The sequence below is a fragment of the Phoenix dactylifera genome, chromosome 6 (assembly GCF_009389715.1).
Source record: "Phoenix dactylifera cultivar Barhee BC4 chromosome 6, palm_55x_up_171113_PBpolish2nd_filt_p, whole genome shotgun sequence".
In the NCBI taxonomy this organism is placed as follows: Eukaryota; Viridiplantae; Streptophyta; class Magnoliopsida; order Arecales; family Arecaceae; genus Phoenix; species Phoenix dactylifera.
In genome coordinates, this window is record NC_052397.1 from 3,071,853 (window position 1) to 3,087,928 (window position 16,076).

The following is a 16,076-nucleotide window of genomic DNA, read 5'->3' on the forward strand; positions in this document are numbered from 1 at the left end:
CCCATTTCTCGTACTCTCGATCGTGGAGCCTCCATGAGCCGTGGCGACCCTGTTCATCTGTCCCAAGAAAACTGGCCTTCGCATAAACAAACCTCAATCATAGACTGATTTTTTTTATCTTTTCCATCTCCAACCCCCTGTAGATAATGAACTCGCAAGACTTTTTCATCATCTCTCGTACAGCTTTATAATTTAAACAAATGAGAAAAGGGCAAGAAGCCTCACATATTGGTGTGATATTGGCTCGGATGAATCGCAGGCCGCCTGACCGAGGGATCAGATTCTTACAGATATAACCAAATGCTGCAACAACTACCAGAATGATTCTCTGTGCCCTACCCGGGCGCACTGGGTATCATCATCAACTAAAACGATCCGACGTACAAAACATGTCTCCTTGCTATTTGTGTCAGATAGGTAACATAATATGCAAAATCATCATAAACCACATAATCTGGATGCCAAGCCTAAATCCATTTCATAATATGTGCGTACAAGGATTTCCCAAACACTCTGCACCGTGTAGTATCAAGAAGCTAAATTCTAGAAAGCAACAAGCACAGAGCCTGTACGAAGCTATTCACAGGATGCTCGAGCCTCCAAGCATTATTTTCATACATGATACAGAGTATAGAAGAAACTAATCTAGTTACAAATAAAGAAATTTCTATATACTTTATATGGCTGGGTCTTCGAGCATGGCTGTGGATAAGTTGTTGATTTGTGGATAAGCAGCCTTCTCATCCAACTGGTTTTGAGCCCATATCAACATTTTCAGCAAGCTTGGAAGCTTTGGATCTGCCAAATAGCAAAACAGTTGATAGTAATCCAGATCCAGGAAAAATCCAATTCAAACATGTCGTACTAAATGCATAAAAACTTTGGTGGACGGGCTTTCATAAGGTTTTCAAGGATGCATTACTTGTTCGCATTGTTGACACTATTCTGCCATAAAAAACTGTGATTGCTGATTCCGACCCAGACCTTCAAAAAAAAAGCACCTCGAATACAATGCATGGTTATTGCTTGGAGAAGTTGGTAGGACAAAATTGTGACAAGATTTTGTAGAGGTGCTTCATTTCAAATTCGTGCAACTTATGTCCTTCAAATTGCATACAGCTTCAAGGAGTGTTCTATCATAGGTTTTCCCCCTTTTGATTTAACTTTCTATCATAGGGTTTCAGAAACATACTACTTGTTAATATTATACAATGCTAACTCCACCCCAACCCTTCAGTTCATCTAAAAATAGCACCTAGGGAGAACTGGAGATGATGGAAAATATCACCAACCTTTTTCATGACTTTGGTTTGCAAGTATGGCAGCATTCACCTCACTTGCAGTTTTCAAACGTTGCGACACATCTAAAAGCTCTCCATAAGGGCAGTTCTTTACATCTTCAAATGCCAAAAGAGCCACCGTCCTCTCCAATTCCTCCAAAAAACTTTGCTGCACACACCGAATTTCAATTTCATAAATATCAAATAAATACATTATTATCTTGACGACATGCCTATGTAGCTTCAATTTCCCTCCATCCTGGTCTATTATGCAGTCCACACCATTATATGATTTTCTACTACAATCATGTTAGGGAAAAGACCACACAACTAGTTGACAAAGAATAACAATTCACATATAATGTTACTGAAATAGAGTCAGACAAGCAAACAAGATAAATAAAGCATGCCACCTATATGAGGCCAATCAACTTCAGAATGCTGTGGATAATAATAAACCGGCATGGTAAAATTTTGAAAAGAGAATTACATTTTCCTTGCCCCTGGGTGCAAGCTCCTCCTGAGCGAACTCCAAAGCCTCTTCTACCTTTCCAATGCGAATCAACTCAATCAATCTCTGTTGCTGTAGATGGAAATGCAGCTGGGGATTTGCATACAGAATCTGCAAAATTATATCAAATCTGGAGTACGGTGAAGTTCCCCTGGTACACAGAATTTTTGTCCCTTTCATACAGATGATAGCATTATATATTTGCAGGCAATCAAATTTCTAAAGAAAGCCCAACGCAAGAAAAATCCACATCATCCATATATTAAGATTAAATTGCATGTAAGGTCATCCAGAAAACTGGATAAAATCATCAAACTGATCACGAATCCCACAGGTTGGTTGATCTGGTAGAATCTGATCCATTGTCTCATCGAGCAGCAAAATATATAAAGGCAATCAGAGAGGTTTTTCAATCAAAAATAAGAAAAGTTGGTAGCTATACAGCTTCTTTTTCTTTTAACTATAGGGCAAGTCTCATCATATGAAATTGCAGAAGAATAGGAATTACATTGGCATTATTGACAAAGTGAATGTACAGAGGTAGATGTTTTCCACTCCAAAATAATTCAGGTCAAAGCAGCCTTAGGCCTTTGAATAATGTTTATGAACCCTCCTAGTAATACAAAACTAGGAGCTTACTGACAACTTGTCTTACGTAATCATGTTTATGAACCCTGGGCCTTCCCATGTTGACTCCTATAAAATTTTGCAGTTTTACTGGTTTCCTAAACAAAACATTATAAATAAAGAGTTTGTGCAATATATTTGATTTTGTGCCCAAAGGATAAACTTTGTATTATCATATTTGGAGCAAGAACCCTACGAGTGTTGACTTTCCTATGGTCATACCTCTAGTTATCCCCTTTTATTAACTTAATGTTTTACATTTTGTTAAGGTTAAGCCTCCAGTTATCTTGCTTTGTCACTGCCACTCTTAATGACCAGTAGCACACGGGTCATTCCAACATTAGATTGCAACACCGAATAACAGTATAACATGTAGAACTGACATTTGTACATAAAAAATATTGATTGTAATGTTTTTCTCTTTTTTAAGTGTTATTATTTTTCCAATAAACTGCCCCGTGACTGTATCAAGAGAGCTATCCAATCCTTAAAAATCACCTGGCAGCCAATCCCTGTTTTCATCCCCAGAAGAATACTGGGTCTGTGCTGGTCATGTTTCTGTAAATTCCTTGCTTCCAAAGAAGATTTAGGTTCATTTATGAATTCAAGCATCAATGCCTAGTTCCCTTCAATATATAGTTGTTATAGTTTGTGGCTCAGAACACGGCAACCAATAAAGCTTAAAAATTACTGAATAATACTAAAATCAAGTAACAAAATGAGCCAAAAGCCAGCTCTGAGGAAAGAAAGGTAACATATAATTTAACAACAAGTGTCCTTAACAACATTATAGAATCAATGACGCTGGACTAGGATTATACCATCTATAATATTATATGAAAGCATCTTAGGGCCTGTGGGTAGGACAAAATCCTGCAGTATGCATTTTCATTTCTCAATCCTACAAGATGCAATAAATACATAAAACAGCCTGAAATAGGGTCTTATGAGCAATTTACAGGTTGGAAAGCATGTGGTATATGCCCAGTGGTGAAGTTCACAAATGTGCTAGAACCAATTCTTATAAGTCAACAACTTCCACGGCCACAAAAGAATTCTCCTGTTCCTCTACTTTCATTGTTTCTTTGCTTTTTGTCTTTTCCTCATCACTGACTCCCCCATCTACCCTATGCTCACCCCCATCTACCAGTAACTGCCATCATCAAAAGCAGCACCACTATCACTTTCATTCAATATCTACTGCTATTTTCCTAATCTTCCACCAAAAAGAAGTAACTCCCCATTCCCAAGGGTCTGAAGATTCTCCTGCTAGGGTTTGCATGATGAGATCCCATTGCACATTTGTTCGCCCAACTACAAAAATTGGTCTGTATATGCATGCATCATGGGGATCCCCACTCCACAGGCTTCTCTGGTTGGCAGCTAAGCTCGCTCCTTGCTTACAGTACGGTTTATCTAGTGCTTTTTCAAAATGTAGCAAAGGGCAAAGAAAATTTCTGATCTTGCTTCATACAAAAAAGGAAGAAATATACAAACCTGCATAATGTGTTGTTCTAATCCAATTGTTTATGGTTTCTAAATATTGCAGTAAAAGACAAACTTTATTTAACTACCTCAACTTTCATTTTTGAACATGTATCTACAATAGGGATGTCATGTATCCCGACATGATTTGAATCAGAAGACTCCTTGGAATTTGCTTTCATAAATGCATCGAGGGAGTTCACACATTTAGGGCATGGATCAATTTGAAGTTTTAGCAACAGGTTCCTCCTTTTGCTCTTTGGAATATGCTGACAACATATATCTCAACAATGAATACTCACGTGTTATCATGCAACATGCCCATACTAGATCAAAATAACATATACAGTTAAGGTAGGCCGCAGACTAATATAGTCCTCAATTGGTATATGACAATGGTTAAGTTAAAAATTGATTCAGAATGAAACATGGGGTTACGGGCTGAGCTGCGGGCTGCTTGGGCTGGCCTTGGTCATGCGCGGCGAGTGTTACGGGCCAGCTCGATTATATTGGAGGGTGACTCGGCCATAGTGATTCGTTGGATCCAAAGGGGTCCGTGCGATGGTGGGGCGGGTCAACCCCTGCTTCGAGACATTTGGGCGATGGTGAGGGACAGGGTGGCCTTTCAGGACAAGCATGTATTCAGAGAGGCCAATGGAGTCGTGGACTGAGTGGCTGCTTATGTGGCTAGCCACTCTGGAGGCACCTTGTGGGTTGAGGAGGGGGAGCTGCCCTGATTTTGTTGGGTGCATCCATACTCATATTGTATAAAATACCCGCTTTAGCAAAAAAAAACATGGTGTTTAAGAATTTGAAGAAACAAAGGCTAGCATGGATATTTCTATAATGAACAAAAATGATGTTTTAGTTATTATTTATGATATTACATTTTATAAGATAAGTTCATTCATACAACACTCAAACAAAAATAACAAGAAGGATACAAACCCGTATTGCTATTTTCCCTGAATGTATATTGCGGGTTGGAAACCTGCATAAATGTATGTCAGACTTACAACAAGTTATCCTAACCAACCACGTAGGGCCTTGGTGGTCTCACAGCTAAACTAGTTGAGCAAGTAAATTTATTGCATGAACTAAAATATAACTATTTACAAGTGACAAGACAGCTTAATAAAACTAACGAAACAAATATAAAAAATCCATGGAGATCTCAATGTCCAAGTCCAAGTGGGCATATTGGATCATTTAGGATCATTTAACAGTTTATCAAATTGTTAGAAAATTACTTGATGTTTCTAATTTATTTAGAATCTCCTTTATAATCAAAATATTTGTTTCTGGAAGTCAGAAGACACCTAAGAATTGTCACCAACCAACCATCTAAAGATCACTCACAAGTTGCAGAGTACCACAAATTCATTTTCCAAAACCAATCTCAATGCAACTAGGTCCAAAACCTTGGAACTAAGCTAAAAGAAAAGAATGATCGGCTTACAAGGTGAGGCTTAGCTTCGAAGCTTTTTACTTGTGGTTATATTTGTTGAACAACAAAAAGAAGGAAGGCCAACTTTTAATAAAATATCTCTAAAAGACAGATAATTCCTTCTCTTAGCCATTTTGAATCTTTGGATTAGATTGAAACAACAAAATTTAGCTCAACATAAAACACAATTTTTATGTCGACATATGTGCAACATGTTCCCAATTACATCCCTCATTGGCTCAGAAAGCTATAAACTTTGTAGTGATTAGTCTTAAAGGGAACTTCATGCCTACAAGAATTATGCTAATCTAACACATGAGTATATTCCACAGCAATTACATGCTTAAATATAGTATGAAAAATGTGAGGCAAGAAAATAGTGTGAATGAAAAGGTACCCTGGCAGCCTTGTGCTGCCATGTTTCCCTTACTGATGTAAAAGCAACTGGTTGTATAAAGGGCGAAAGAAGCACAACATGCACATCCTCATCCAGTAAAGGAGCACAAATATTATATTGGAGATTGTCAGCAAGAAAGGAAACATACCATAGGGTTCAAATCATTGACTTTCTCAATTGCATCCTTCACATTGCCAAACTGCACAGCTTTCTTCACAGCCATGCGATCGGTTATCGTCCCAAGATCTATGCCCGCTAATCTCAATAAGGAACGACATTAAATGTAATAATATTACATCAAGATTCAACACTAAACAAAAATGCATCAACAGGACCCAGAACAGATCCAAAGAAACAAAGGATACGTTCGGTCCCAGATTCGATCCGGAATTTCTCTGCAGCCTCAACAAAACCTTCTGTTACGAGAAAGTTCATTACCAGCTTATTCATATCCTCCTTCCTAATCTTCACATCTTTGAGCTTTCTTTCCCATTCATCTCTCGTAATTACCTTCTTTGACGTCGACTGCACCATGTGGGACCGAATCGACATTAAAAAAATGCACAAATTTCCCTAATCTCCCAAATTGACGTCAAAATATAAGCAAAACCCTAACGAACTCGATACTACTCCAACGTTTTTCCAGTATGAGACTAAAATCTATATCAAGAATCACCAGCAACGCAGTAAAAAAAAAAAGAAGAACTAATAGAAGGGTCGGGAAAAGGTTCAACTAGCCTCATTGGATCTCCAAAACCGTTGATCATCCAATTGAGTCGTGAACCAGTAAAGAAAGGAAGGCAGAGAGATTACCATGGCTTCGATCGAATCTAACTGGCCAAGAATGATCCAAGAAAGAGACATCACATCACCGGGATCCGGCCGAGCCTATCGCCGACGCCGAGAACTCCCTCCGCAACCGGAGGAGGAGGCGATGGAGATCGGTCAAACGGAAAAAATAGAGGAAGATCTCGAGATAAAGAAAGAGATCGAAGCGCACCCAAGATAGAAGGAAAACGTCGGTGGGGATCCGGGCGGCGGAAGAGGGTAGCTGGAGCCGCCGCGAGGAGGAGAAAGAGATTTCGGGCAAAATCCACGAGTTGGGTTTGGGTCCTGTTCAGGTTAACCCGCCCCAAGTCACACCGTGACATATAAAAACAAACGAAGTAGTCGTTCCAAAATAACTGGGGCTTGGAGTTCTTGAATACATGTATTTCGGAGAGCTTCTTGGATACATGTATTTCTTTTCCGGGTTAGGGTTATCGCATGAATAATATGAAAAAAAAAAGAAACAATAAGATTTTCTTCCTAGATTTAATAGACAACATAACTACTCAAAAATATTTTGCTAATGCTTTATTTCTGAAGACATAGTTGGATTATAAGTTTCGCTTACGATTCGAAATCTTATATCTCATCTTATACATTTCTCTTCTTCCACATCTATACTACTATCTTCGTACTATTTTAACTTCATTTACTCGTGAAGTGGATGGAGCCTTCTCCTCTTTTTTTTCTTTAAAAAAAAAAAAGTTTGAGTCTATGCAACCTATTATCTCTCCTTCCTAATTGGCATGCATCAATCAAATATTTACTAAAATATTTCCACTGCCATAATTGCAACTTGTTGCATTTCTAATAAAAGTACAATTTAGTAGATGCTAAGGCTAAAAAAATATTTCTCATCCTTTGATATAAACAAATTAAGCCACATCAAATTATTCTGTAATCTAACGTTGCAAACTTGTTTTCATGGCATTCTTACTGTGAAGTCCCACCGATGGAGGTTGATGGTAGTGCGTATCTATATAACTTCTCGATCTCTTTGCATAATACATAGGCATACAAGGAAAAAACTAAACATGAATCATTTTGATAAAATATCTTCTCATCAATTTTAAGCCCGTGTACAGATAAATTAAGAAAAAGAGTATATGCTTATTGCATGAAAAAAAACATTTTACCAATGCACTGGAATAGATGCTGTCATTAAAATATAGCAACTATAATAATCAAGTACCACAAAAAATAGTAAATCTAACAAGCAAAATTAATCAAAAACCCATCCAATAAATTATACACCTAATATGGTTGGGTTAAAGATATACATTTTAAATTCTATGTAATTTATGGTAATCAAATCCTGTGAAAAATAGTAAAATTGATAAATATGATTAACTTAATATCTATCAAGAAAGTTTTGTCACTGGCATAATTTTCTTAAAGCCCCAAGAGTGCATTTATAATTTAATTAATCAGAATAATATAATATATAAGACATTAATATTGTTCCATCATATAAATAAATCTATAGTTGGAACACTTATAAATTTATCGAATAGCACCCTCCCGGGCCACAACACCCTGGAAGGGACTCATGTATAAATTTATCAAAATATATAAAATGGACGGCAAAAAAAACTTTTACAATTTGTGAAAAATCAAAGGTTGGACCTCATCAATAGGGCCTAATTTAGTAAATGGGATCAAAGATAAAAACTTGCATCAAATCAATGATGCAAATTTCGTCTTAGATCAAATTGAAAATGGTAAAATCTACCATCGAATGGCCCAATGATGGCTTTTTGACATTGTTTCTCTTCAACGAAATGAAATTAGAAAAATAATAATCATAATAATAATAATATGGGCACTCCCGGGAATATGATAAGGTCAAGAACTCTTTAGCACCAATTAACAATACTGTCTCAATTAAGTCCAAAACCCACAATTCTCACATCGGGAGTAGTCAATGTGCTTAACCTGTTTGAGGCGCCATTGCATTTTGCCATTGTAGAATTGTATACGAAACTGAGAGCCACCAAAGCAGTCAGAGGACTGCTCTTTTGGCTCGCACTAGCAATTAGTTCAGTATGTGGGGATTAATGCAGCTCCATTACACTTATCAGTGCAAGAGAACAAGTGTTTACTTTCCAAACAACTCCATCTTCTAGGATGTGGGTGTAGCCCCAAAGGAGTGAAGCAAGTAGAAGTGAAGCAAGCCATCAATTTCTTACCTTCTGAACTAGCTTTGCAACTATCTATAAAATGCCAGCTCTCCCTAAGTTCCAGAGGCCAACTTAGAGCTTGATAGAGTTGATGTTTCATCAAACCTTGGAACGAGAAAGATGGAGGCTTGCAATTTTATTAGCCATCCTTTGTTGCTTGTAATTAGAAGTGAGCGCACAATCGACCATCGGTTTCTATGCGACTAGCTGCCCTAATGTCTTCGATGTAATCCGCCATGAAGTCACAAAAGCTCTCATGAAGGAGATGAGGATGGGGAAATCTATGCTCCGACTCCACTTCCATGTTTGCTTCATAAATGTGAGTTTGAGACCTACCAACTTTCTACCAAAGTTACTGGACAAGTTCCCAAATTCAGGTGTTGGTATTATAACCATCATTTATCATACATGTATTATAAACTCAAAACTTGATTAATGTTAATTAAACATAAGTTTTTCAGAAAAAAGTATATAGATAGATAGATAGATAGATGGATAGATTTTTTTTTGGAAAGAAAATCATATAAGTAATGGCAGAGACAAGAAGATTTTCTTGCAGCTTGTCTTCATAGTATGCATCATATCATAGTAGATTTTACCTTGGGCAGTGGATCAGGTTCAACCATATTACAACATAGTAAGCAATTCATGCTTTCTAATGACCAAGATCTGCAACATGTGCCTATGCATTTAAAGGAAGGAATATTTAAGTCTGGCCAACTTGCATGGAGACATCAACTCAGTGAGACAATGGCATTCTCATGTCTGTTGATTCAGCTCGATGAAGTAGCATGATGCAGCTATCTGAATCATACCTGCCAATCCCTTTTATAGAACTGTGGACAACCTATCTGAGTTACCCACATATGCTCTTGATCAAGATAATATATACATTTCACTAAAAGTTTGTTGTATTATAAAATGGCAATTGATGTTGCTAACAGATTTTTATCTAAGGAACCTATGTACTTCAAGGATTATTGTTATTAACCATTTTCTAAAACTTTTCTATGTTGATTAATGGATCGAAATCAATCATTTCTCTCTTGTTTTTTATTGGGAAACATCTCCTTTTCTATGCTTTTTGACTCTTTAATCAATTAATCAATCATGTTGGTATACCAATTTTCTCTCCAAGGTAATGGAGCTAACAATAATACCATACTATTTGATGCAGTATATATTCTCAACTAGAATGCACTACAAATAAGAAGATGCCATCAATACAATCAATTATTATGCAAAAAAGCTAGATTTAGAGGTAGCACATCAATCAAAAAAAAATACAAAATATAAGAATTTATATAGTACGTCCACGAGATTAGAGACGGTTAAGGATGCTCACAAATAAGGAAAGAGCATAAAGGAGAGAAAATCTCCAATACTAGTTTCTCAATTTTGGTAGCACTCAAGAGCTCCAAATAAAAAATGGTTCTCAAATTCTAGAAATATACCCTCTAAATATTGGGTATAACATAATATTAATATATTGCCTACACTATCTATAAAAGATTTCATTTTTGGCCATACGAGGACATTTTCAAATTAAAGGCATAGCACATATTTTGACACTATACTGATCCAATGCAAACTCTTTGCCTCGCATAGTCGCTCGATATATCTCCTTTCGTCTCCAGAGATACTTATATTTTTTTAATAAATAATCAATTTTATTCTTATTTCAAGCAAGATAAAACAGAAAAATGTGCCTTGAGAAAAATTACCACGCATTTCTATTAATTTGATGAGAGAAGCACAGCCTTTCATGCTTCCTTTTATATACATAACACGCGCAACACTAGTTTATGAGCTAGAAAAAGAATATAAGTTGTGCTAAAATAATATAGACCTCTGATTTTAAAAAAAAGAAAGAAAACTATATAGACTTCTTGTAAGATTAACATTAACATTAAGTGGGCTTTTATACTAACAGGCTGGGCCCAAGTCTAAAAAAGAAAAAGATCAGTCAACACTTTCATAACTGGATCTGCAGGAGATTAATTCACTGTTTTGGTCCCACATCACTGATCAGTGTTTTGGAACAAGAATCATCACTATTTAGACTAATTCAAGGACTTCTCCTTGAAGACGTAGCAAGTTCCTTAATTTCTAGAACCTTTGAAGCTATAGATGTCACAATCTTTAGTAAACGAGTTCGGTGTGACAATGATAATGAAAATAGCATCTTGATACCATGTTAGATTTGAAGGAGTTGCATTACGCAATGCATGAAGTGTCGCAGTACAAATTGACTAAATACTGTTATACCTTAGATGTGGAAAAAAAAAAGGGGCACAAATTTTGCGGCCAAGATACCTAAACTTCATTATCAGCCATCGACCAACCCATATTATTTATTTTTTTCTTGAAAAAAAACCAAATCGCTGTATAACCTAACCATGGTGTAACAACCTAAGACCTCACCCAAAATGGCTAGTCGGAAGGTATCATTTAGATTCCTTGATCCTGTATAAGTATCCAAAATCTACCTACCAAATAACCGATGTGAGACTAAACACACGCCCGCACACCCCGACGTTCTCGTCAGGCTAAAAGTTTGAATCCATTCAAATCTAATCATAAATACTACGATTGGCCTGTGGTCAGCTTCAATAGATTTGTGCTGCAGTGTCCCCTAATTCACATAGATTATGGGCCAGATCCACTATGATACCATTTGTAACAACTCAGGACCTCATCCAAAATGGCTAGCCGAAAAGTATTATTTGGGTTTAAGTACCCAAGTTCTACCCAACGAATAATCAATATGGGACTAAACACCTACTCACATGGGTTCCCATATACTCTTCCATTTAAATCCTGACGTTTTCATCAGGCTATCATTATGAATATAATCGGTCGGCAATTTGCATGCATGGCATGCACTGAAATCCCATAGCCAAAAAGGTTGCCATTTTGAGAATTATGGTATAATTCTTGGCAAAAGCCTATACAAATTTTGTATGTTGATCGATGTTAGTACCTTGTCATAGTTTATATTTGTATCATAGCTGAGGATGGTAGATTCTCTTTCACTAGGCATCTTTCATTGATCTGCAACATCCTTCTTGCCAAAGAATATTTTCAGAGCACAATGTAGTAGTGGTCTTATGGGCAAAAGCATATTTTTCCAAGTATGACAAACAAGCAAACACCAATGGCTAATGTCTTAATTTGTCTTGGACCTATACTAGCTGCTCGAGTGCTTGTCATGATGGAGGCTTTGAACTGCAAGCACATAAGAACACTAGACAAGTTGCACATAGTGACAAGAGATGAGTTTGAACACCATCAATCTGGCCAATGTGGCCAATGTCCAGCACTCTGGCAGATTTGGATGCAGTAACAGCCGAACATGACATGCATGATTATATTGAGCGAATTAAATACTAAATCTGGATCTCAATAATAGAACGCAATGCAGAATAGACCATTTAAAAACTAAGATATTGAGATCTTCCTGATCCGGATCTCCGATAACACATCAAACTCAAATTTGACAGCAACATTAGATAGGATTGATCCAGAATCCTAATTTACTCCACCCATGGGCCAATAAGTTCTCGAAGGTCAGAAGAGAGAGAGAGAGAGAGGGAGAAAAAAAAAACATTTAGAATAAGCATGTTAGAATTTATTGATTAATTGATTGTGCCAAACTTAGTTGGTCTTACTAAACTTCACCTTGATTGATTTGTGATTGACTGTGCCAAACTTAGTCGGCCTTATCAAACTTCGTCAGCGTTTTAGTCTATATAAAGGCTGCTTCTGTACATTATAACTGGCATGCAGAAATACAATTTTTTTCTCTTATTTTTCTTTATAAACTCGGTATCAGAACAAGGTTGTCCTGTCTCGTCCCTAAGCAGTTGTGCCCCCACGCATGTCTTCGACAACTTCTTCTTGTGCCTTCTCTTCCTACGCGCGTCTTGTTCTTCCTATGTGCGTCTTGTTGGGCCTCACGACCGGCTTCTCTGCTGCCATGCAATTGCTCCCTCCAAGCTTAAAGTGAGGTTCTTAAATCCTTAACGGAAGCTCTGCGGTAGGTATCTCTCCCTTCCGTCCCCTCAGCCCTTCCATCCTCTCTCTTTCAAGCTGACCCAAGCCCGTGGGGCTTCTCACGTACCAAAGGTTCCGTAAGGCTTCAGATGGAAGAGTCACTCCTCTCAGCCCTTCCGTCCTCTCTCTTTCAAGCTGACCGAAGCTTGTGAGGCTCCTCACGTACCAAAGGTTCCGTAAAGCTTTAATTGAAGCCCCAAATTGTACCAAAAAAAAAAAAATTACAAAGTTTACTGCATATTTACAGCTTTGCCATTACTTTTTATCTCTTTTTCCGCACCGGCAACCCCTTTTTCGATGACTTTTTCGGCGACCACTTTTCAGAATGATGGCCCAAAATCATGGCTTACTTTTATCTCTATCAGCAGTCGCGCGCCAAACCATGCCGTTAGAATCTTGGCGGATAAACTTGGCAGGCGCGGTCCTGCTCTAAACCTCAGCAGCAGCGCGCCAAACTGTACGGTCAGAAACTTGGCAAGTAAACTTGGCAGGCGCGGTCCTGCTCCAAATCCCAGCAACAGCGCGCCAAACCATATCGTCAGAAGCTTAACGGGTAAACTTGGCAGGAGCGGTCCTGCTCCAAACCCCAGCAGCAGCGCGCTAAACCATATCGTCAGAAGCTTAGCGGGTAAACTTGGCAGGTGCAGTCTTGTTCCAAACTCCAGCAGCAACGCGTCAAACCGTACCGTCAGAAGCTTAGCAGGTAAACTTAGCAGGCACGGTCTCGCTTCAAACCTCAGCAGCAGCACGTCAAACCGTACCTTCAGAAGCTTGGCGAATAAATTTGGCAGGTGCGATCTCGCTCCAAACCCCAGCAGCAGCGCGTCAAACTGTACCGTCAGAAGCTTGGTGGCTAAACTTGGCAGGCACGATCTCGCTCCATACCCCAACAGCAGCGTGTCAAATAGTACCGTCAGAAGCTTGCGCGAAGGCAAACTTGGCAGACGCGATCTCGCTCCAAACCCGGACAGCTCCTACTCCTACTCTTGATCTGGTACGTCAATTTTTCGGTACATTCGTGATTCAGTTTCTACGATTGATCAGCTTGCAGACATCTTTATCATAACTCATCCTCCTGGCATCTTTCGATCTCTTGTTTTCAAACTCAAGTTAGTGTCTACTTTACCACCTTGAGTTTGAGGGGAGATGTTAGAATCCATTGATTAATTGATTGTGCCTAACTTAGTCAGTCTTACTAAACTTCACCTTGATTAATTTGTGATTAATTGTGCCAAATTTAGTCGGTCTTACCAAACTTCATCAACCTCCTAGTCTATATAAAGACTAGCAGATAAAAATACAATTATCTTCTCTTATTCTTCTTTTTAAATAAAACCAGTGCATGAACATATCAACCCTTATTTTCCAACCTTGATGGGCCGAGCCACATATAACCTTATCTAGGTAAGTTATTTCATGTGGGCGAATAAAATTAAATGGCAGAGGTTTCCTCTATTTTTTGGCAGAAGGTGGCTTCTTCGCAGTCGATCTCCTTCGCGAAGTGCTGGTTTTTGTTGCGTAACTCCAATTCCAAGGTGGGGCACGTCCGCACGTGCCATGCATGTCCTAGTCGTGTCTTTCTTAATGTTTATTTTTCGAAAAAACTTTCTTTATTTTATTATTGTTGTGTCAATGGAGTATCAATGGTAAATAGTACACCTATTTCTTAAAAAATAATAAAGTTAAGGTATATGGATGCATGGTATTCTTATTTAATGGATCATAATGTCTCTTTTAATAGTGAACTAGATAATTTAAAGGTTTTCAAGGATGAAATTATGATATTAAAGTAATTAATTATTTTTTTATTGTTGTTATAGTCGTCCAAGTAAGTCATTATAATTGTAAATCGTGGCCATTTGATGCTTCCTGAAGTTTGTATTTATAAAGATATTTTATATTTATGCATTATAAGAAACATCATGGGTTTTTGAAATCTACTTGGAAATAAATAAATAAATAATTTTAATTAATTGATCTCAAAAATTTAAGCATATAGAGAAAAGATCAATACGGGAATTAACATAAGGTAATATCTGGCATAAGGTCGCCATGTCCGTCACTTAAAAATCTTAAAGCTGACTCCGCTGATTAGATGGAAAATTTTGTAGCAGAGGAGAAGCATCCCTTTTATTTGAATCGATGCTTTCTTCGGTAAGCTTATAGTTGATTAACAAATATCTATTTACTATTATAAGATAATATGATATTCTGGTTTGTAAAAAAAAAATATAAAAACCTTCTAATATTAACGTTTGTTACATTTATATTTGATATTTTGTAAAACCGACACTTACATCCAATTAAATTTATGATGTCGGTAAAAACATTTATCTCATATAAAAATCACAATTGTCCTTAAGTGAAAAGAAGGATACATATATTTTTTTTTATATTTTTGAATAATGATTATATCATCTAAGCTTATTTTGGTCATTTTTCATGGTAGTTGGGTCTTATTTAAGATTAACGGATTGGCTGATGTTCTATTAAGTTATAAATTAAAGTATTAGATAAAAATAAATTTTAGAAAATTAAGCATTAAGCATAATTTTATAAAGTATTAGATATAAATGTAATTTATTTCTGATCTAAGGAGGTTTTTATAATTTATATAAAAAAGAAAACCCATGGTGGTTGGTTCACTTTATCATCATGTGCATGAAAAATCTACGTGGGTGACAAGTTGACGTGCCCTTTAGCTGGCTTCGCTAATGATGGAATCTTTTGAAAAGTTAATGTCTAATCTACCAACCAAGTGGAGTACTACTGGAACTGGCATGAAAGGAAAGCAGGTTTGTGCAGGGGACCACCCCCTCTCTCTCTCACCTGGAAACTAAATTGAGCTCACAAAATCATGAAAGATTCGATTTTTTTTTTTATTAATTACAAAGATATATTGATCTTGCGAAAAAGTGGATTTAATCCAATTTGATGATTTGACTTGATGAAATGTTGTTTCAAATTTTGGATCAGGATACAACCCTAAATAAGTGAGACAAATTAAAAAGAGGCCTAATCTTGAACTAGCCAAAAAATTGAACGGTCTTAATCAAAGTTAAGTACTAGATACAAACTAAACTAGTCCAAGTTAAGAGCATGTTTTTTAAAGAACAAGTTAAAAGGATGTCCGATTGCAAGTAAGAGGGGAAACAAGAATCAATTTTGCCAAAATCGTGTCAGAGCCCTACAAATTGAAGTCATTTTGTGTATTTTTTGCTGAAAATTTGTCATACTGAGCTCCCAAACACTTCAGTTGGGCTAT

The 16,076-nt window shown here is 37.2% G+C and overlaps 1 protein-coding gene and 1 long non-coding RNA gene across 4 annotated transcripts; one reads left to right on the forward strand and one right to left on the reverse strand.

The window, feature by feature from the left end:
• Nucleotides 1–455: 455 nt before the first annotated feature.
• LOC103713028 (protein GID8 homolog) lies at nt 456–6,877 on the reverse strand. Of its 3 annotated transcripts, XM_039127120.1 has the most exons (7): nt 6,486–6,874; nt 6,113–6,272; nt 5,896–6,002; nt 1,771–1,902; nt 1,293–1,449; nt 923–984; nt 456–798 (listed from the first exon to the last, which is right to left on the reverse strand). In XM_039127120.1, exons 1-6 carry the CDS (start codon nt 6,609–6,611, stop codon nt 941–943), a joined length of 726 nt encoding a protein of 241 aa, XP_038983048.1. In that variant the 5' UTR covers nt 6,612–6,874; the 3' UTR covers nt 456–798; nt 923–940. The 3 variants fall into 3 exon arrangements, with proteins under 3 accessions (XP_038983048.1, XP_008798010.1, XP_038983047.1); XM_008799788.3 differs by lacking the exon at nt 923–984 and having other exon boundaries at nt 6,561–6,877; XM_039127119.1 differs by lacking the exon at nt 923–984 and having other exon boundaries at nt 6,486–6,872.
• Nucleotides 6,878–12,547: 5,670 nt separating this feature from the next.
• Nucleotides 12,548–14,507, forward strand: LOC120110987. The gene is made up of 3 exons (XR_005512110.1): nt 12,548–12,982; nt 13,136–13,805; nt 14,278–14,507. It is a non-coding gene; the product is annotated as an uncharacterized LOC120110987 (long non-coding RNA).
• The last annotated feature ends 1,569 nt before the right edge of the window (nt 14,508–16,076 follow it).